This window comes from Athene noctua, chromosome 9 (genome assembly GCF_965140245.1).
Source record: "Athene noctua chromosome 9, bAthNoc1.hap1.1, whole genome shotgun sequence".
Lineage (NCBI taxonomy): Eukaryota > Metazoa > Chordata > Aves > Strigiformes > Strigidae > Athene > Athene noctua.
The window spans coordinates 13,848,665-13,871,145 of record NC_134045.1 but is presented as its reverse complement, the minus strand read 5'-3'; the positions used below and the strand labels follow the sequence as shown (position 1 = coordinate 13,871,145).

General features: G+C 47.0%; 1 protein-coding gene across 1 annotated transcript; it reads right to left on the bottom strand.

Moving 5' to 3' along the window:
• Positions 1-1,727: 1,727 nt before the first annotated feature.
• Positions 1,728-22,103, bottom strand: VSTM2B (V-set and transmembrane domain containing 2B). The gene is made up of 5 exons (XM_074912868.1): positions 21,795-22,103; positions 20,896-21,080; positions 19,264-19,293; positions 17,944-18,343; positions 1,728-2,385 (listed from the first exon to the last, which is right to left on the bottom strand). The coding sequence occupies exons 1-5, from the start codon at positions 21,865-21,867 to the stop codon at positions 2,297-2,299; spliced, it is 777 nt and encodes a 258-aa protein (XP_074768969.1). The 5' UTR covers positions 21,868-22,103; the 3' UTR covers positions 1,728-2,296.
• Positions 22,104-22,481: the final 378 nt, after the last annotated feature.

Genomic DNA, 22,481 nt, shown 5'->3' with positions numbered 1-22,481 from the left:
AATGTAGTCTGTAAGTGATGAAACAGAAGTATCAAGTAGATGACGTGTTTACTGAGAGACCATGCTGAGGTATGGCTGAAGTTGAAATAGAAGTGTAACTATTCCTAGATAGACATGCTCCACTGATTCAAGCGTCAGCTATTTATTTAGATAAATTTAGGCAAATTTTCTTCCTCTTGTAGAAAAATTTGTTTTGATTCTCTCCCTGAGAAGGAAGACGAGTCACTGAGAAATACTCACTGCCCTTGAAAAAAATCAGCAGTGATGATGAGCTCGTCAAAGGACCCACAGTTCAAACCCAGGCAGGTTTCACTTTCACAACCAGCCGTTACTGGAAGGACTAGAGTTGTTATGACATCAGGGACTCCACACATACCTCTGCATTGAACAACTGTCCTTGAACAAGTTCCCAGACATGAATGCTGGTATTAATTTAGGCATGGCCTGACATTCAAATCTTTTTTTCCACTTGCCTTTTCTCTCAGATTATAAAAGACTCACCTTCCCATGCTCATACGGAAGCCAAGAACCGTGCTCTTCAGTTTCTTACGCTCTGATGCGCTTCCAGGCTTGCAACAAACACCTCCCCCAAGTCCTTCCGAGGTGCAGTTCTGCTTTTTGTGGGATGATTATGAATTATTCCCCAATCCACTGGATAACTACAGCTGGCATTAAGGAAATGAATATTCTTACAAAGATTTTATCACCTTTGGATCCCCACGGTGAGTTCATCCCAGTACAAAAGGGTTTTTGTCACCACAGTGTAGTAGCATGTATGAAATACAGATGCATTTTGGTCTCACACCCAGTGAGATGTGACACAAATCCCTCACTATTACTGGAAGTCCTAGAAAAAGCAAATTCTGACCATCTGAGAAATTGAAAATCCCTTCCTACCCTCCTTCTAGAAGAGGACTCAGGTATGAGGTGAGGCAATGGCACGTCCTGCTTTTGCTCCACAGCTTCTGCCGAGAGAGTCCTGCTGGTGTTGTAGCTGTCACTTTACCATTTCCACAATTAAGGTCCTTTCTAAAATGCTACGCAAATGAAAGGATAAGAATCACAGTCAGACATAGGAAATTTCAAAGTAATTCACTAAATTCAGCTAGAGGTGGTCATGTTTCTTTACCAAGTCATCCTATTATCTCACTTAAAAACCAACAGAAAAATAACTGCTGTATTTACTGTAAAAAAGCTTCTTTAGAGGAAAGCTCACTTGGTAAGATAAATTACACAATTATGTAATTTTTAAAATCTTGAGTATATTTTAAATAAATATTGGAACCAGGTCTGGGGAATATGACATTCCAGGTTGATTAATTTTTATTTTCCACTGGTTGATTCATCTTTTTTCAAAGAGGCCTGGAAAAAAACAAAGCAACGTACCTTGAGTGCTCCATGCTGTCACACTGTCCATCTGACTAGATCTTGCATGAACTGCCCAGAGATAACTGGTGTCCCCACAGGAAAATGCAGCTATAGCTTGTGACTAGCTGTCAGCACATTCCACTGTGGGGTTTGCAAATACATAGGGGTGTGTAATAAATAACTGATGTCAATTTTGTTCTGTTTGTGATGCACCTTTCCTCAATTCTCTGTGCTGTGACAAGGTATGGAAGACACAGCCATGAAGCCTTCTCAGGGAGCTTCAGGACACAGGGAAAGGCACACACATCTGTAAAAACTTTACTTCAAAATCTTTTTATTCAACTGTTATTCAGCAATATACAATACAGTTTATAAACAAATGTCTTACCTTGTTCCAATCTTCATTTAAAAATAAATATTATTGACAGTGAATATTAATTATGGTAAGATGTATCTTTTAATTAAAATGCCTCCAAAAGAAATAATTTAATAAAAAAGAAAAAGGAAATCAAAAAAACCTAAACACAATAATCTACTAAAAATATTTCCTTTCTTAGGAAGGGTTTTGACCCAACATCTTTACATATTGTCATAAAGGTAACTGCTCAACAGTTCGTGCAAAATGAAGAGTCAGAGGAAAGGTTTAGAAAAGAAAAAATATTACATTAAAATAGAGGAATCATAAGTGCCATGCACAGAGCAGGCCTTTACACCATAGAGTCTGGAAACTAGATGTATTATTCTATGTGGTTTACTTTCTGTGGCATCCCCAAAAATATGGTTTTTCCCTCACGTAGGATTTATCATGCTTCCTTCAGTCTCTTTCTGTCCATCTTTAAAACTGTAGGTATTTTTTTGTCAGAGTTTTGTTCTGTTTTTAAATAGGTTCCTTTTTGTTTGGCTGAGGAGGAGTGGAAGAAGTAGTCTGTCAGTGGTTTACTAATAAATGTACAAGCTTATGCAGTATTAACAGGAACATATATAGGAGTGGGTCTGTAGCATAAATAGGTCCTGTACCTAGAAAAGAAAGAGACAAGGGAGAGAAGAAAATTTTATTCTTTATCTTTTCCAATATAGAAGATTAAATGCAGAAGAGAAATATAGGAAGATTTATTTTTATCACTTCAGAGCCAGGGGTCAGAAGCTTAATTTTAATAGTAAAACAGCATCCTCAAGCTATCCAACTCAAATAGCTTTCTCTTCCCCCTCCCAAATCTAACTCCACTTAGGTCATTTCATTATGCATTACTAATGGTATGCCTAAACTTGGCTTCAGCCAAGTTACCAGCAATTGAGATTTCTATAAATACACCTTAATCTGGTATATAGTTTCTTGAGAAATGACAGGTATCAACCACCCATTACTTTAAAGGGAAATGACAAATGCTGCGGCTGTACTCCTTGATTAACAGGACATGAACCCATTTCATTTGGAATGGGAACAGTAAGACCTTGACATCTTCTTTACCTTTTATAGGAAAGAGCAGAATTTTAAATTAAAAATGTGCACAGGAGCTATAGAAAAACAGAGGTCAGATGTGGAACACATCTGTTACAGTCACTGCATCCAAATTCAGAGAGGGCAAGACCACTCCTGCTTCTATGAGGTAAGTGTATGTGGAGTGTATGGGGCCGCAGGGGTAGTTATGTATGTGCCAGCAAGGGAAAGCAGGTGCCTGCAACCTGACAGCTGGAGTGGGAGGACTCAGCTCTCTGGGCAGGGGCAGACACTGACGCCTTTGCTCCCTGCGAGAAGCAGCATCCGTGTCCACAGTGCAGCTAACTGCAGCACTAATCACTTGCCTTGTATTCACTTACTTACACTAAAGTACTTGTTCAGTTTATTTTCTAGTTACCTTCACCAAAAAGGAGGAAATTACTCTGTGTCACCACAGTCTGGGTGCTCTCCCTCGTGCGGGAAGGCTGAGCCACGGGGCCGAGGTCCCTTGGCCACGCTCTGCCAGGACACCAGCACGGCGTGGGGCGCTGGGGCGGCTCCGTCTCTGAAAGGCATCACTGCTCTGCTGCGGGCAAGGGCGAGAGCAACCCCTTCCTATGGCGGGGTTCTGCTGTCCTGGTGCAGCCTGCGCCGTTGCTGCAGGACAAGAGATCGCTGCCTTTCACACCCCAAGCCCCGGCCGAGCCCGCACAAACAAGGCTGGACTGGGCCGCAGTGGCAGCGGTTGGGTCCCAAGGGCCAGCGGGTGACACCTTTCCAAAGCCATGACATGGACTAGTGCGTGCACCTGTCACCAACACTGTAACGTGACAACACAGGGCTGCACAGCCATGACTGATGTCTCACGCGGCCGCGGGACATTTCCACAGGGGTGAATGCAAAAGCAGGAGCCCAGGCGGAGCTCTGCCCTGCAGCTGGAGTGTACAGAGGCACCCCGGGAGAGGCTTCATCAGTGCTGAACACCCTTCGTACAGGAGCAATCAGTGCCCAAAATACTGACAGCCACCCAGAAAACTGACTGCCAGAGCCACTTTGCAAAGCGTGAAAGCTTTAAAAAAAAACAAAACGGTTTTTGTGTTCAGTATCTCTGAAAAAGGAATCAGGCCACTTCTATTTAGGAAGCTCACTTCAGGCACCCCAATGCAAATAATTTAGTATTGGTCTCTAGGAGATGTGACTCTCAGCTGTGATCAAGGGAAGTACCTCCAACAGTTCCTGAGCAAACCACTGATCTTGGGCTCGCTGTTCAGGCTGCCTCCTCACCTATATATACCTCACCAGCAAAGCTAGAGTATTATTCTCCAATATCAAAAAATGGTTCATAGTAATGTGGTGTGCAATTGAGGAACTCAAGAAATGTCCCCATAGTGCTATCTCACAGAAACCTAGACTGTGTGGAGATTATTTAGTTATTAAGTTTTTAATTAAATCCTTGCATGCACAAGCACGTGGATAAGGGCTGCCTACATAGCAACAGCAAGGCATTAAGATGAATACAGGATTTTTCTTTTAAAGTTGAAAATCATTAACAGACACAATTAACTCAGGTAACTAAAGGAGTAAGTCGTTAAATTCTTGTAAAAAGACATTAGAAGTGTGTGCAGGGAAGGGCACAACAGCTGCTAAAGCTCAGGTTCCCAGCCAGCACATGGGACGGACCATCACCAGCCCCAAGGTTCCCGCTGCCCTGAGGCAGCAATGCAGGAGCTCGCCCGCTCCGACTCGCCTTCCCTGCCCCAGAAAGCAGCCCTGCAGAGCCGAGGTGCAAGGAGGGTCTGTCCCTGGAGACCTGCAGGCAGGACAAGCATTCCCCTTCCTGCGCGGAGAGGGTGAGGGCAGCGGGAGGCCTGCCTGTGCTGATGCCAACCCTGCCAGACTGCAGCCACTCTGCCAGCCTGGGAGAAACAGGGCTGTGACAGCCGTTCCCCAGACTCAGGGACCTCCCTCTTCCAGCAGGTCCTGTGTTCCCTTAAAAATATACAGGCAATTCACAAATACATTATATCCTACAGTTTTAGCGAGGATAAAACCCTAACAACAAATCTACCTACTCCAGCAAGAGAAGACAGCTTGCTGAGTGGGAAGGCTGAAGGTAACCCCCCCTTTCCTGCCTGTCTCTGAGCCTAACACACTACGTGGTATCTGAAGACAGGCTGCTTATTCACAAATTGCAGTCACTGGCACAACAGACCCGTACCTCCAGTCAGCACGTCCCCATTTCCAAGCTGTCAGATGGCTCTTCTCACTTCTGGGACATGGCACAGCTGCAAGAACGCCAGCCCAGGATGGTGCCCATGTGCTGCCCGTGCCCGGGGATGGCAGGGGCAGCTCGGCAGCAGCTGACTCTCCTGGCAGCTGCACGCAGCTCACAGGTGCCCAGTCTGTGCCCATTCCACACCTGCCCACCACTGCAGTGAAGATCCAGCTGCAGGTATTTATTATGCTCAAACCTGAGGGTAGTGAAAAACCGTTTTTCCCTGCCAGGGCTGAACTTAATTCTTTCAATGAACAGGACTTGACTTTGAGGAGATGCTGCAGGTTACGCAGAAAGAAAGCTGAATTTATGTAAGGGGGGAATCCCCCTGGAAATGCCGAGGAACTCAACGTGGAGGAACAGGCTCTTGTAGCTCAAGTGCTCTTACAACCATCACACTGAAGGGCTGCAAAGGACACCAGGTTAGGATTGTTTCTGGTTTGAATGGAAATCAGTATTAGTCACAACTCCATGGAGGCTGTGTGCCTGCTTACTAAAATCATTCCTACACCAGTTTTACCTTAGTTTAAATCTCAGTGCAGAACTGTGAACGCAACAGTCCAAATTTTTGTCTTTTCCTCTTGTAGAAATTGCTGTTGTTTTTAATTTACATCCTCCATCATCTTAATTTGACAGTAGAACGTGAGTTCAGAGTCTGCTAACAGAATCTCATCAGTTAAAATATATTTTTAAAAAATTATTTGAAAGTAGTTACTGAACACCAAATATCAGCTTATTTTTTCATACTGATTCAGTGCTATTCTGCTCCAAGTCTTCAGGCAGTAGAAACAAATACACAGAACTTCAGAATTCTCCTCCCTCTGCCATAAACAGACTGGAAGTATAATTTCTAGTAATTTCTCCCTTTTTAGCTACCCCAAACCCTTCTCATTATAGGTAGTATTGTTTATAAGCAAGCTAGACTTAGTGTCCTCAATTCTGCTTTTACTGCAGTAGTGGAAGTCTTGACTTTTACTCAGTAAATCACTAAATTTGTAGATGTAAAGCAAACAGAATGTGGTCTTGACTACTAGGATCTGGCCATGCAATCGACCCAGATTTGAGAACAGAGTTTCTATCCAGAGACTCTAAATCAGGAGTACATTGTTACCAACAAACTACAGATGCTTACAATAAAACATTTAATTTCTATTTTGAATATTCATTTAAAGTTTTGTTATTGTAAGCTTATTTATCACTACACAGATTTACAGTTTTGCTTTTAAATTATTTATATGCACATGGCTAAAAGGGAAACTCTACCCCTAAGCAGAACAATACCAAATCGTTCTGTTCGTGTATGGTGAATTGCTCTCTGGCATCACTCACCCTTCGATTTACAACATAATAATGTTTTACTGTAGTTTTCTATTTAATACTGTTCTGTGCCAACATTCAGCAAAGTCTGACTTAAAACAGTTCAACCAATTGAAAACAAACATTAATTAACCAAGTGACTCATAACACATGCAAAAAATGGGATGATTCTTTTACAAGCTGTATTTAACCAATGACCAAAATCCACAGTTTCCAGAAGTTTCCTATTTTTCTTCTAGAAAAAAATCTGAAAGGTCCCTTGATGTCTCTTTCGGAGATAGTGGTAAAATGCAGTGGCCCATATAATAAAAAGCTGAAAGACATCAGCAGCCTGTTTTCCTTGAAATATGGGGTAACACCTGAAATCTGACTGCCTCTTCATGACGGAGTGGGGACCCTGGTTGGTAGTATCACAAGACATTTCTCTGTACTGGCTTTTATGCAGTGACCTGTTAGCCTCAGCCTGTTTTCCTTACAGAACAATGTTCAATTAAAACTCTCAGACCTGGCATTTCATTAAGAGATGAGGGATCAAACTGACCATATCGACTGATTATTTCTCTCAGTCCAGAAACTTTAGACTGTGCTCAAGACTTACTCTTGGAGAAATTGCTCCTACTATGTTGTATCTATGGAAAAAATAGGGTTTTATATGGGTTGCTGGTCAAGGATCATTACAGGCAATAACCTCCTAGATAAAACAAATTCTCTCTAACTGACATACATTTGGAGCACTTCTACTGAATTGAAGGGAATTTACCAAACTTCAGATCTAAGAGCTTCTTAGAAGTTTTTAATTAAAAAGACACCATTACTAAAGTCACTATACACTTACTGAACTGAAGAGATAATAACCTACACCACATTAGAATTACTCCACAGTCTGAGACATGATCTTATAAGCTGCATATATCCTTCTTCCACTCCTCAGTACTTAGAGCACAATCCACACACTGCATTTTTGCTATCAGGGTTTTTTAAAGGCTTGTAACTGGTGCCTTAAACTTCCTAGCCCTCACCAAGTGCTAATTCTGCAGGCTGCTGTGCAGAAGTGTATCCAGAGCCTGTGCTAACTTTAGCACATTCTCCCAGCAAAACCCTAGAGCACTGCATGTAACCTGACATGCTCCTGTTAAATATGTGGTACTATGGAAATCTATTCAAAAGTACTAAACTATGGGGTCCCCACTGCTCCTGGCTTTCAGCTGGCTGTGGATCGCCATGCCTAGGTACAACCAGAAACAGCTCCTGAGCTGCCTTTTGGTGTCACTAATTTTGGCAGTGGTGACTTCCCATCTATTTATAAGCAATTGCATGGGCTCTGCTCACCACTGAACCTGCCTAGAAGGCACAATGACAAAATTAGTTTTCTACCCACTATGCATTTTTATTTATGATATGCTGAATGTTGGAACAGCTTTCTCTAACTAATCTCAAAAAAATGCCTCATAGAAGCAAGCACATGTATTTATTTCTACACAACCATGCAGGTATAAACTAGTTGATACTGCTTTCTTCATTCATTCATGCCATCAAGGTTTTTAAGGTCAAGAGAGTAAATCTCACACAGCTGGGTGAAACTATCAGCATTGCCCCCACATCCTTCTTGAAAATGCCCATGTTTCATTTTCCTTATCCACACCATAGCCTCAAACTCTGCAGGAAACTGAAAACCAGTTTTACCGGGCAGAAGATATTGGCCAGTTTTGTAAAACTGTGTCTTCATTTTAGGTCTTCTCAAATACACCTAAGTTTCACCATTTGTCCACCTTCTCTCTTAAAATACCCACTGCTATGTTCAGGCCTGTACTTAGAAGTGAATTGCCAAAATACCATGTAACAGGGGTAACTGAAAGCCAATCCTATCCTAATTTTGGAAACTCAACAGGTTTTATATATCAAGTAAGATTGCATTTGCTTCTGGAGTATTTAGCACTCCTGAAATGACTGTTTGACTTGCCCATACACTTATCTATGTGTTGGGCTGAACTCAGGTGACTGAACACAGAGGTGAGGTAGAATATAAAGTGTGATAACTCTACAGAGGCTGCATACAGGACAGCACAATGCAAATTTCCAGCATAGGTGAAAAAAAAGAAGAATGTGTATGCGAGAAAAGTTCAATTCTTTGAAGCAGCCTCATTCTTAATTTTGATTGTTCTTGATGTGACATCTGAAAAAGCCCATCTAGGGCAGAAGACTGGTGTTTTTGTGGTAAACCACACCACAGCAGAAAGGCAGGGGAATTGCAGCATACTGAGAGGCATGACAACAGTGCTAAGGAGACCAGTGGAACCTTGTTTTCTTGAGAAGGGGCATCTTCTAGCTCCCTGAGCTTTTCAACTGACATGCTTAACCCCCACTTTGAGAAAGAAAACTACAACATAGCTAACTACCTCTGAATATTGTAAAGTCCCTGTTCTAGCATATTCTAGGAAAAATGGGTCACGTGCATCACATAGTTAGGGACAGATTAGAAAACAAAGAAATTGGATGGCAAGGGGAAGGAGCTGTAGTCATGCAAGGAAATGATGCAGAAATAAAAGTTTGGTTCCAATGCAATGCTAAGAAAAAGATTCCTTCTGCAGTCTTGATTTCCTCAAGTACTGCAGTGCTTTGCTGGAAATCAATCTGTATGAGTGCCTTTGGGATAGGGCAGACACAGACACAGACATTGGTAGAGCAGTTGGGTCTATGTTTCTTAAGGCACTTGCAATTACTGAGGTGGATTTCCGATCATATTAGAGCTCATTTTGACTGAGACTCATTAAGGCCAAACTGTTCTCTAAATATTAGGACAACAATCCCTCCCAAACATGCATACAGTACACAAATCAGTCAAGTGCTCAATTACCCTCTATGGAGGCTCTTCCCTTTTTCTCCCAGATCGTAAGGACATTATTAGACATAAGATAAAGGATTAGATGGACAATTGACCTGATCCAGTTCAACAGCTGCTGCGGGTCTGCGTGGCAAGACTTTTTTTTTATTAAATACAGCTACTAACAAACAGAAAGAGGGGTCATTAAACTAGTGGACTTGATGAACGTAAGGAAATGCATATGAGGTACAGAGCAAGAAATACTTCTACCTTTATCAGAAATATTTCTCCTTTTTAAGTTACCAGAATAATATGCAGTTTCATTGTCAATAGGCTTGTAAAAACTCATCTCCCACTAAAGTTACAAGAAGTAGGAACACACAATACAGCAGACAGTCGGTACATTTTCCCTCAATATCCCCACTTCCCTCCTGTGGTAGCCAAAGAGGTACAGAGCAGCCAGAAGTCTTACTGAAAGCCTTACTCCACTTCTTCCAAATGCTCCATTTGACCATGAAAACAGCTGTATTGAAATAAGGTGGTGTCCCCCCAAAATGCCAGCAAAGCAGTAGGTGAGCCGCTTCACATGGAGTGGGGCCCTGGAGGGACTGCTCATGGGGTCTGTCCTACACTGGAGACAGCCAGATAAACCGCCCAACCACTCCAAATAGCCACTCTTGAGAAAACAAGGAAAAACTTCAAGAAAACACCAGCACATGCTTCAAGAAAACATGAACATTAATTTATAAGAAGCTCCAAAAGGAAACACTGCTATAGACAGTGTCAATGTAAAATAGGAACATATCCTGAATACTTGAAAAGAGTCATTCATTCTATATAGATTACACAAAATTCTTTGTATCGGTCTGCATTTAAAAAAGCGAGTATCTCTCCTGAGCCCTGCAGCTGGTCTCCACTTTGCAGTACATTCCCTTAAACAGATTTCTGCTCTAGTATCTGTGAGATGATATCTCCTCACAAAGTATATTTTTAAAGACACCCAAAACACGCAACTACAGATTTGTTTCATTTCCAGAATTTTCTGCAGTTCCATGATGTAAAACTAACTTAACAAAACCAAGCACCATTAATCCACTCCTTGACACTTGAATAATGAGAGCTGCAAAATTCCTTGTAATGCGATTTGGTAGAAAATGAATTTTGAACTAAAACACATAAAAATATAACTAACTACATTAGTGGTAGTTCAGGTGGTAAATGAGCATCCAGCCCTACACATCCTTCTTCAGCACTACTATGTGAGCAAGTCCACAGCATACTGATACACACAACTAGCAAAAAGGACAACTCAGACTACCCAAATCATGAGGCGGTGAAGAATACTGGTAGCAGGGTTTCAGCTACTGAGCTTTGAAGTGAGTCTGGGCCATATTCTCAAGTTTTTCATTAAAAACAGGAGAAGTAAAAAGCCTTATGTTGCAAAAAGCAGGCAAACTAGATATGGTCATACAATTCCACATTGACACTTTAGGAAAAGACTTTCAATGAAAGTCACACTGGACGGAACCACAGATTTCACATGCTATAACTGATAAAAGCTGTAAATATTTGCAACCCAGAAGTAACAAACAAGACACTGTAGTTCTCACTTCACTGTATTTTAGAGTGTTTGTTACATGATCAGGATTAAGAGCAAGCTGCCAGTGTAGTTGTAATTATCACTCCAATCAGAATTACTAAAGTTAAGCAGATCCAAGTGCAGATTATCTAAGGATTTTTCTTTAAAAAATAACCCTATCCTGTCCATACTTAAAGAACAGAGCAAAGTGCATTAGCAGAATAAACAATGACACAAGGAAAATGGCTGTATTGAGAGCATGCACCTGAAAAAAAAAAAAAGCAGAGCCTGTCATTTACATAAAGAAAGGATCACCTTTTTGCTATAAACAAACAGCAACATTTTGGGAGTGATCCACTGATACAGAGACCCTCCAAACCTTTCCAGTGATTGATCTGCTAGATATTAGCTAACTGAAGACACTGCTGTACCTTAGATCTAAGGGAAGCAAAACTTTACAGAATAAACCAGCAAGGGATTATTTAGAAAAACTGAACACGGTATATTTCTCGGTGTTCTCTTTACATGTGAAATCTCCAGCTCCCTGGCGTGACAGGGATTCAGATTAGAACACCGATTTTAAAATTTATAAAGTAGTAAAGTAGTTCTAATTATACCACTTTGGTGAATTTTACACAGCCAATAAAATATCAGACAGAGATGGTGTCCATTAGAGGACTTACTAACTGTGCTCTGCCTCATGTCGAAGTTAGCAGTTGCTCCTAGCACACTCAGCAAGGATGCTCTGCTTCCTAGCCACAACCATGCAAATGCCGGGTAAGACCAGATATTATGGCAACTACTTGTCATCCTGTGTGAGCTTTGTTAGCACAGCTCCCTTCTCCAGCCGTGGCACAACGATCTGCGCGCTGCGATCACACTGTCTTCTCCACAGAGCACAGTTGCTGCTCTGCCAAACTGCTCTTCTTTCCAGCTAATAAAATTGCCTCCCAACTGATAACAGCCTAGCAATATAAAATACTCGGTTGTTAACTGCTGTTGTGACAAATAATACTGTTCTGCTGACAACCCCATTTTTTCCAATACAAACCTACTTGAACTGTTTATTATTGACATATGGGACTGCTCTGTCATTACCTAATTTTAAAAAACACATAGTAAACAGCAACTGTGAACCTGCCAGCATTCTCACTGCTTCAGCAAACCCAGACCAAACCCCTTTTATTACCAGCACAGTCCTGTCAGGCTCTGTTACGTAAAGAAGAAACACCTTCTTCACAGGACTACTGTAAGATTAATTTCCTGGCAGATCCTATTTTATGTTTGCTTTCCAACTACAGACCACCACTATTAATACCCTTCTCAAAACCAGCACCACTAAGATTGTCTTGACATTTCTTTCTGCTATGAGTGCTACCTATACCACTTAGAATATTAGGGACCCACGTAATCCACAACACAGTTCAACTTTTCCTTTATACATCAGTAAAGCTACATCAGCGTAATAGAGGTGGGAAATGTGTAGCAATTACCTGCCTCTTCTAAAATATACAGATTAAGTTAGCTGGCACTGCAAACCAAGACTCCATTTTGGAAAGTATCTACTGAAACTGTACATAAAGAACTAGCAGTATATGTATATTCCTGCCCCAAATGCTGTTTGTTCATGCAAAAAGACACATGGGTGGACTCAGCCTTCCCTCACACAAATTTATAATTTTCACTCACAAATGAATCAATCTTGTATAGAAATCTAGACCAATGTTAGGTACAGCTTCCACATTCATTACAAAGACCTGGCATACCCCTTTCATTGTATTCAGTACGTATACTTTTTAAAAACATTTTTTCCTTTATAACTTGAAGATATTAAAGAGGTTCAAATAATATTCAGATTTCTTCAAGGACACTGCACAGGCTTTAGCGGAATAGGTTAGTACAGTTCTGTCTGTCCTCCGGGGAACAAGCAAGAACCGCTGAAAGGAGGTTACTCAAATAAATTGCATTTCCACAGTACAAAACCACCCTGGCACAGCTTGTTTCTGCCCTAGGTAATGAGGTGACATGGTACTGCAGTTCATGCTTTTGTCCAGTTTGAGAATTAATCCATATTACACACACACACAAAAGAAGATATTTGACCTCACTTGTCCCCAAAGCAGTCTAATTTGCCTAGATATTAAAGTGCTAGTGATGTGTATTTAATGAGAATTCTTTTTGCATGTTTATTATCCAGTGACATTTAGGAGGTCAGCCTGATAATTTAGTTACGGCCTCTGTTTTGCTACTTTATTTAATGTAAAGGAAAATGTGATGTGACCCAGGTTGCATTTAGCTACAAATAACAACAGAATGTGAGCTCATGTATGGTCTCATAAAAAACAGAGGGGGAATGAAGTAGACCCAGACATTACCGCGTTGGAAGGGTAGGGAGCCTAAGCTGAACAGCAACACAGACTTCCCTTTCTTGCTATTTTGTGTAATGTTCATCTACCAAAGATAAATGAGCTTCATGTGCTGTTTCTCAAACTAGCATGCAGAGTCATTCAAATTCAGACAAAGCCAGGAGAGCCCTAGACCCAAACCCTAACCCAAGGTTAATCCAAACTCAACCACAGCCACTTCAAACAGAGGCCCTCTAACCAGCCACAGCTTGTTACACTCAAGAAGACACTGTGTTCATTTACTTTCCTGTCTCTAAGCTGCAAAAAAATACCTTTTGCTTCCCAGTGCACAATGGAGATCTAACACACTCCCATGTGGTGTCCCGCCTCAAGGTAGGTTGCCACAGCTTGACTTCGTGCATGTACTGCCCTTACGAGCATCACCGGGAGCTGCACATGCACAGAGACTGCAGAATTGGGACCAGGTGCTTTATTATCTCAGGCCATGTAGCCCACAAGCAGACTTCCTTCTGCCTCATATATAAAAGGCTTTGCGAGAGGGATAGGCGTGAAGTGAAGACTTACTTTCTTCCTGCTGTGAACACTGCAACTCTGCATAACACATGAGTCTGCCTGTGTCCTTCCTAGAGCACTCTGGGCATAATGAAGCACAGCTTCTTGTTTCACACTCCCATCTTTGTTTATTTTATTTAAAGCTTTCACTTCAGAGCTTTGAGGCTAGAGATCAAACAAATAAAAGGGAATTTGGAAGCTGCAGTGTCTGATCTACCTTCTGCTCAGAAGTTAAACTAAAAATTGCCCCCAAGCCAATACACAGGCACTCATTTTGGACAGTTTGGTAGGATACGATACAGCCAATCTGCCTCCCAGAAGGTCAGTATGAAGATCCTTGTTTATTACTTCACCTGTCAGACGACAAAGTTAAGTCTCATGACTAAGGCACTGGACTTAAGAGATCGGAAATTAAGTTTTCCTATTTAATTTCACAGCCACCACACACTCAGCAAAAGCAGGTCATCGCTCTTCCTGCCATTTGCCCATCTCACACATTTGGACTACAAACTTTCTGGGACAGAGACACTGCGTGTCTTGCTCAGTGATGTTCCTGTATCCTCCCTACTTACCCAGTGAAAACTAGGAACACTTCCAAACACATTAATACTCTATGTACTCTTTCACTTGCTCACCATGATGTTTTTCCTACAGCAAAAGATTCCACCTGCGTGTAAGTATTTAAACTGAAAGCTAAATATGATTTTCATTTAGAAGCATATGGACAACTCCTTCCTTGATAGTATTAAAGCCAATGATCTTACTAGCAGATCTTTGCCTCCTTGCAGCCTAAGTAACATCTTCTGAGTTTCCACTTCCATCTACCTTACCAGCAGACAAGCAGTAATCTTTTTGACTCTCGTGAGACCACAGCACTAAGTTTTTATATGGTAGTTTAAACATTACAGATAAAATTCTGTTTGAGTAGCTAATATTTCTGGTATATTGGGCAATTTTTCTTTTACTCTAGATCTATTCCCTTATACACTATAATGCTGATCACAAATTTATACCAAATACAATTTCAGATGACATGTCTAAAACTATGGCTTTTCTATTTATACCTAGTTTGTCAGGTGAGACTCTATGCTCTGTAGAGAATCTCAGAAGGAGACACATTTATTCTAATAAGTTTGTTTCAGTTCAACTAGAAGATGTAAAGAATCACATTTTTCCACGGTGCGTGACTGGGACTTCAACTGAAGTCAACAAGTGCCCTGCAGGCACATCTGAAAGCAGCATTTGATCTATAATCACATTTATTGGAGTACAAGCACATAGAGGCCAGATCTTACTTCACTGAACATATTGGGAAGACTTTTATTGCAAGGAAAATAGGATTAGAACCCAATTCATACAGGACACTGTGGCTAGTGCCATGCCATCAGCTTTTAGGCAGAGCTCTCCAGTGTATTAATTGAGAATGTTCTTAATCACTGATGGCAAATCCATTGTTTAAGCACATTTCTGCTTTTATACAGAGGGAATATCCCTGTGTACAGTGAAAAGACTTACAAATGCTGAAGACTTTTGAGAGCAAATATATGAGATGATTCAATTATTGCACAAAGATCTGGTCCAAGTCCTTCTCTGCATGTGTGTCACAGAGATCAAAATAGGATAACAAAGCATATGTATTATGCTACTATACATATATGTAATTCATACAGCAATAGAGCATTAGATCCTGCAGCCTTATACATCTATGTGAACAAAGATTTAGTTTGATTTGATGGCCCTACAGCTATGACACTGCCTTAAGGGAGTGGACTCAAACAGGGCTTCTAGTTTCCAGAGGTAAAAAAAGAGAAAAAAAAAGTATTTCCTATCTAGAGATTGCATTCTTTACTGAGAACAATTACTGTACCTAAAATACCTCTAAAGAACACTACTTTAACATACAAATAGGAAACTCTGAAGCCCAAGTATGTAATTTTAAGACATTCTGAAGAAAGTTTAGTGCTTATCCAACCTGAGTGAGAGCACTGCAGACCTGAGTCTTCAATTTCCTCACAAAAGCAAGCAACATCCCTGCAAGTTCTCATCACACTGACTTCCATGTTAGTATTTTATGCACATGTCTTTATTCCAGGTAGGGAGCAACACTTCATGTCTAGGGGAGGTAAATCCATTTCTTGCCTCTACACCAAGCTGTCTCTCTCTGCTCCAAACCAAGTGCCTGGCACAGACAGTCTTTCTGAAATACACCGGTGATGGGGGCTTGGATGGCAACCAGCAATCTGCTTCACAAAAGCAACCAAAGAGACATTTCATGGTAACAAGTCTCAGAGTTCTGGTCCAGAATCAGGAACTTCAAGGGCCCAGTCTTCCAGGTGCTTATCTCCTGAGCCATGCTGTGGCTGATAGGTAATTAATTACAGGCAGCTCCAAACTGCCACATGTACGGAAATTACAATAAACCATGCAGAAGTCTGTTTTTCAAGGGATCTTGATTCAAGCAGAGTAAAAAGATGTTATTTTTACAGAGGACCATACCAAAATACAAAGTTAGTTGCCTCCCTCATATGAAGACAAAAGCAGCTGCTGGTTTATACCTTAATAAGTCAGTACTATGAACAAGAACAGGAGTCCTGCGCTCTCCACACTGACTGCTCCCGGAAGGGAAGCTGCCACGGAGTGGCACTGTTCACAGACACGGGAGACATGTCACAACAGGAAATTTCGGTTCAGTCTATTTTGTAGCCCTCTTAGCATCAGTCTCCATCTGGAGATCCCCACAAAATACCTTGCGAATTCCACTACCCTTTTCACGGATGTAAATCATTCCATTACATTATCTCCACTGTTAGCCACAATGCTTATAGTTTATTTTCAGAATTTAATCCAGCCTAGAAATGATGCAGCAGTGCCACATCCCCAAAGCACAGACATGTCAAAAATCAGGACAGACAGCAGTTTAGATGATCTAGGCAGGGGGTCTTGCCCTAACAGACATATGTGACATGCTCTCTTGGCGGCACACACTCACATCCATCTGTTGAGATGGAGCTGAGCCCACTGCACTTCCATCATCCTGTTTTCAGTTCATATGCACCACATAAGCTCTGGCTCCAGTAGGTTATATGCCCACAGGCACTTGCAGTTAGGAATCATCACTCTGTCTTCCACTAGACATCAATGAACAGCCAGTTTAAGTCTTAGGAAGGACAAGGAGTAAAACCTAGCTTTCGCACATATTTCTACACGAAGCTCAGTTACTCAGAAAACAGCAAAAGGTAGTAGCCAGATAAACCACAGCACCTGTAAAGCACCGGCAGGTCACAGTGACCCATATACAACTGATCTCCATTACTGTGAGCCAAAACCTGTAACCGTTTGCTCTAAGAGTGTGAAGAGGTAGCAGGAAGAAGCGTGAACATCCCTGCCTGAGGATTATCAATCTGCGTCAGAAGAGACCGGGCAGAGAGGGAAGCTCAGGGCTTTCCCTGCACAGTCAGTCGCATAAAATTGTTTCCCTTCTTCCACAGATAACTTTGGCAACAAGTTCTGTTCAACATTAGCTAAGTGACAGAGGCTGAGAGGGGAGCTAAGGCCCAGTCAGAGCAGCACCACCTCTGAAGTTAGAAAAACCTTTGCAACGCAGATTTAAGACTGTTCCGGTCCCAGACTTTGCTGTCATTAGCGTGGATAAAGCTTTACAACGGCCCTCCCCGGCTAGCTGCAATGTGGCATTCGAACTGAAAACAGCGCTAACCGGCAGACAATCAGTATTAGCACAACGTTTACACTTGCAAACCATTACAGAGCCTGGTTATCTCCAACTCTCACCCCGCCAGCACTCCAGCGCGGAGCTCACGGCACAGCAATTGCCATTTCCCTGCGGACCCGCACCCTGCTCCGCACGGGCCCGCGCCTGCTCGGGGCGACCAGCCCCTGCACCCGCTCCCTGGCTGCCGCTGCCCGCACACCCGCGGCAGCTCGTTCGCTGGAGCCTCCGGCTACCGTTGAAAACGCCACGTCCGAAAAGCTGCGAGGGGGGCTCCGAGAGCGGGGCCCCCCCGGTACCGCCCCGAGGGACGGGCTGCCGGCCCCGCGCTGCCCCCGCCCGCCGGCTTGGGGGCGCAGCCCGGCCCGTTGAGTTAGAGACGCGGGAGCAGGCTCTCAGCGTCGGCTCGGCAGCGACAGCCCCGCCCGACACCCCCGTGGCGGCGCCCGGGGGGGGCCGGGGCCGGCCGGGGAGAGGGGCGCCCCCCGCCCGCGCCCTACCTGACCCGTGCTGCTGGCGGAGGATGGCGGCCTGCCCGGGCGGCGGCGAGGCCGAGGAGCCCGCGGCGGCCGCCGAGGCGGTGGCGGTGGCGGTGCCCCCCTCGGCCGGGGGCGGCGGCGGCGGCGGGCGCTTGCCGGGGCCGGGCGGCGGCGTGGGCCGGGCGGCGGGGCCGTGTCGGCGCGGGGCCGCGCCGCTCTGGATGTGCGAGACCGCCTCGGCCGCCTGCACGTCGGGCGGCGCGAAGCGGGAGAGGACGCGCAGCAGCGCCTGGGCCCGGTGCTCCTGCGTCTCGTCGTCGCTGTAGTCCGCCACGCGGCACTGGTAGACGCCCTCGTCCTGCCGCCGCACGCCCGAGAGCCGCAGCCGGTGCGAGATGTCGTTGCCCTGGACGCGGACCGTCTGCAAGAGAGCGCACCGCCGGGCACCGCCTCAGCTGCGGCCCCGCCGCCTTCCCTTCCCCCCTGCCCGCCTCGGTACAGCCCGCTCCCACCCCGCGTACGCGCCTTGCTGCCCGCAGGCGGGGCGCAGCGGACGTTTAAGCCCAGCACCTCGCCGTTAAGACCCACTTCGGGGGCCCCAGGGGCGATCCAGCACCGGCCCCATCATCCCCACACACCCCTCGCCACCCCCCCCTCGCGTGCCCGCCCTCAGCCCGGGGGTCCCCGCTCCCCCCGCCCAGCCCCGCACCGAGCCCAGGGGCCGGGCAGCCCCCAGCCCGCGCGAACCGCCCCCATCCCGACACGGGGGGAAAAGCCCCGCACCCCGGGGGTGGCTGCGGGAGGCGAGCCCTGCTGGGGGTGCTGCCACCCAGCCGAGCCCGCGGAGGAGCCCCGCAGGCCCGGGGCAGGCCCCGCTCCGCCGCTGCGGCGGGAGGGAGGGAGGGAACGGCCCCAGCCGGGCGGAGGCAACCCCGGGCCCGCAGCAGCGGCCAAGGGGCTCGTTTCCTGCAGGACAAGGAGAGAGTCGGGTCGCCACAGGCGAGTGGGGTTTGCGGAGGGCAGGGAAAAAAGCCAACTTCTCTCCTCTTCTGGCCCAGAGTCCTTTTCAAACGTGGCTAAGGAAGGGCTGCAAGGCAAGCATCACCTCCTCTTGGTTTGCAAGGAATGAGACGTGACCGCTAAACCAGCAACAGACGGGAACATTTCGACCGAGGCACGACACACTGAGAAGGGGAACTGTGCCACGCTCCCGCCGCGCTGCAGGAGCGGGGCTGCCAGCGAGACCAGCTGCGTTCCTGTGTCAGGAAAGGAGGGGGGCATGCAGTAAACCCCACGCGTGTGGGAGGAGGGGTGTGCACCACCCAGCTCGAGCTGACTTACGCTGATTTTGGTTGCATCCTTATTTGTTACCTAAAAGAATGGAAAAAAGGGAGATTAGTCTCAGCTATGCCTGCACACCAACAAGATGCTCGTATTCCCACCCCAGCACAAGAACAGGACACGGGCAGAAGCAACTTCCTCCGCTTGCCATTCACATACCCCATGTGTGGTGGGGGGCCAGGGGAGTGCCCCAGGCCACAGGGAAGGCAGCAAATCAGTGCTGAGCTGGGGGGACTGGTTTGGTAAAGCTCCCGTGGTGCCCACGGAAGCACTGCCTCCCCCAAGGGTTGCAAAGAGCAGCCAAGGAACTGCTTGTTGCACACTGTGCTGCTCACAGTCACTGACAAACACGGGGGAAGGCGCTTTCCCAGCAGCATTAGCCAGCACTGAAGTGCTTGGGCAGGCTGGATCCCACACTGCTCAGGGCAGAGCTTCAGTCCTGAAACGTCCTGGGAGCAAGTATCGCTCAGCAGGTTTTGTACTTGGTTATTTTTTTGTCTCCAGCCAACTACTGTAAACCTAAGTGATGCCTCCCATCTCACCGATGTGCCTCCCAGGGAGACGGTCATCATTCTCCAGGCATGCCCTGTCATCATTTATTGTAAAAGCAACTCACAGTTTTTATATAAGGTTAAAGAAGACATTTAAATCCAAGCGATTTATTTCCCTGTCTGACAACTGACTTACACTTTCCCCAGCTAGGCGGCATCACATTAGCTCAGTGTCTATATGCTTTGCATCTCTATTTGAGCTCTGCAGGAAAACAAGCGTGCCACAGAGAGGGGAGCTGGCACAAGCACAGAGGCTGCCGCGGGCCACCCTGCTGGCGCAGGGGCCAGGGGGCTGGAGAGGATGACGTGCCCCACGCAGCGGGGCTGCAAGTCCTGCATTACCCCACTCTTTGTTCAGCCCCGTTTGGCACCAGCACGGTGTCCTGCACCGGGGGAAGGCTGCAGAGTGAACTGGCTTATGCTGGGGAAATGCAGCTGAAAAATTTAGACTAGAGCCTGCCCTCACGCCAGGCGGCTTGCTGGGGGGAGGAGAAAGGACATGCAAGATTCAACTCTGCTTCATGCATTTTAAATACAACATCCGACTGTCTGAAAATGTCTTGCTGAGCTCCAGATATGGACACAAGCATGTACATGCACCCCAAGAAACTGTGTGCATTTGTATATGCAGATTCAGGCTGATACGTACTTAACATAACAACAGAGAGGTGTATCCCTCATGGCTGTCTCTGTCAGTGAGCATACTGAGTCTCCCCCCTTTTACAACGGTTCCTAGCTCAGCCCACAGAAGCACTGGGTTTTTTCTTGTTCCCACTTCATACTACAGCTATTTTTGACTGCCTCTCTTGGGTCCTTGCCGCTGATTTTGCAGCGGGACATTTATAATTTTCAATTTACAATCCCTAAAGCAGTGACAGTTTTTCCTGAGGTGAAGTCCCCCATGGTGTATGCCCTGTCCTCCTCCGTCCCAGGGAGGGCCTGGGGACGCCAGTGCTCCCAACCGCTCGCTGGCACCGAGGAGCGGAAGCGCTCTCCTCTCTGGGGCTGCCGGGCTTATTCTGCTCACCCTCTGAGCATGCTGCACTCCATGAAGAGACGTATCTCCACAGCACTGTATTACCTTGCTCCTGCTGCCGGGGACACTGATGGCTAATTCATGTGCAAGTTCTCTGGCTGGTTCTTTAAGATACCACCACTGGATTTCCAAGGAGTAAGAGGTGGATCCGCTGGCTCGGAAAGCACAAGGCATCTCAATATCATCTCCCTCCCTAACAGTCACATCTTTGGGAACTTCAGTAAAGGTAGCTGGGAGGGGAAGACAGAGTTACAAGGGCTGGTTAACGGGAGAGATTAAAAGACAAGATCAGTCTCTTTCAGCGCACCGTGAGCTGCTTCAGCTCCAGAGCTCAGCGCTGACCGAGACACGGCTCTCCTGTAGGCCGGTGACCGCAGGGCAAGCGGAGCATCGGGACTGCGCACCCCGGGCAGGGCCGAGCCGGTCCCCGCCACCCTGCAGCCGGGGGCCGCGGCTCCAGCGGAAGGGGCAAGTTTGAAGAAGGCCTTTAAAGCCCTCGTCCTCCCAAGAAAGCCCTCGGACGGACACAGGGGCACCAGTGCCCCACCGCCCCCTCCTCCCCCAGATCCGGCGCGGGAACCGTCCCGGGCTGCGCGCCCGCCGCGCCCCGCTCCGCGCCGGTGCCTGGGAGCCGCCGAGCCGCGCTGCCGGCAGCTGCGGCCGCAACAGTGGCACCTTGTTCTGCAACCCCCCCGGGCAGCGTCCCTGCCCCCCGCCACCAACCGCCACAGGAACAGCGGCGGGGAGGGCGGCGCTGGGAGCCACTGCCGGCGGGAGCGGAGCGGACAGAGCTCGGCTGCGGACAGGGCGGCAAGCCCCGCCGGCACCCCCAGCCCCGCCGGCACCCCCAGCCCCGCCGGCACCCCCAGCCCCGCCGGCACCGGCAGCAAGTTGCGACCGGAGCGGCGGCTCACCGCGGGAAGAGGCAGAAGTTTCCTACTCACCGGTGACGATGAAGAGCAGAGGCGCGTTAAACATCAGGTAACAGAGGGTGCAGAAGAGCCCCCGATTTTCCATCGCATCGATGTGGGCTGAGGGCGGGGGCCGGGCTCGGGGCGCAGCCGGGCGCGCCTCAATCCATCGCACACAGCGGGGCCGGGCTCCTTCCCAAAAAGCCAAAGCCGCCCGACTAACCTTGCTTTGCGGGGAAGCGAATATAAAATCCACAGCCGGCTGCTCAAACTCGCTCGCAGGTGGAAGTGACGTTCCTGGGAATGAAGCAAGAAACCTCGTCCCGGCTCTTCGCTCCGCCGTGAGCTGGACTTAACTGCCCTGCGCCCAGCGGGGGCTCCCGCGGTCCGCGGGCGAGGAGGCGAGGCCGGGCTGCTCGCCGAGCCCCATCACAGAGAGCAGCCAGCTCCCGGCGCCCGCAGGAAGGTCCAGCGAGGCGGCGGGGACGAGCCGCCTCTCCCTCAACCGGGGGAGCGCCCGCCGCGGCCCGGGCTCTGCCCCTGCACGGGCGGCGGCACGGCCGAGCCCGCCTCTCCCCGCCCGGACGCCGAGCGGCCCCGACCGCACCTGCCCCCTCCGGCCGGCCCCCGCCTCCGCGGCCGCGCACCGCTCCGCCCACAGCGGGAGGCCCCGCCTGCCCCCCCGCCCCCTCTACGCAGCGCGCCGCGGCCGCGCTCCCT

Excerpts from the sequence above, each read along its gene's own strand:
- VSTM2B (XM_074912868.1), bottom strand. The coding sequence starts at position 21,867 with ATGGAAAATCGGGGGCTCTTCTGCACCCTCTGTTACCTGATGTTTAAC. Across the intron at positions 19,294-20,895 it reads TCCCCGGCAGCAGGAGCAAG|GTAACAAATAAGGATGCAAC; the intron begins GTAATACAGTGC and ends CCATTCTTTTAG. Across the intron at positions 2,386-17,943 it reads CCGCCAGCAGCACGGGTCAG|GTACAGGACCTATTTATGCT; the intron begins GTAGGGCGCGGG and ends TTTCTTTTCTAG.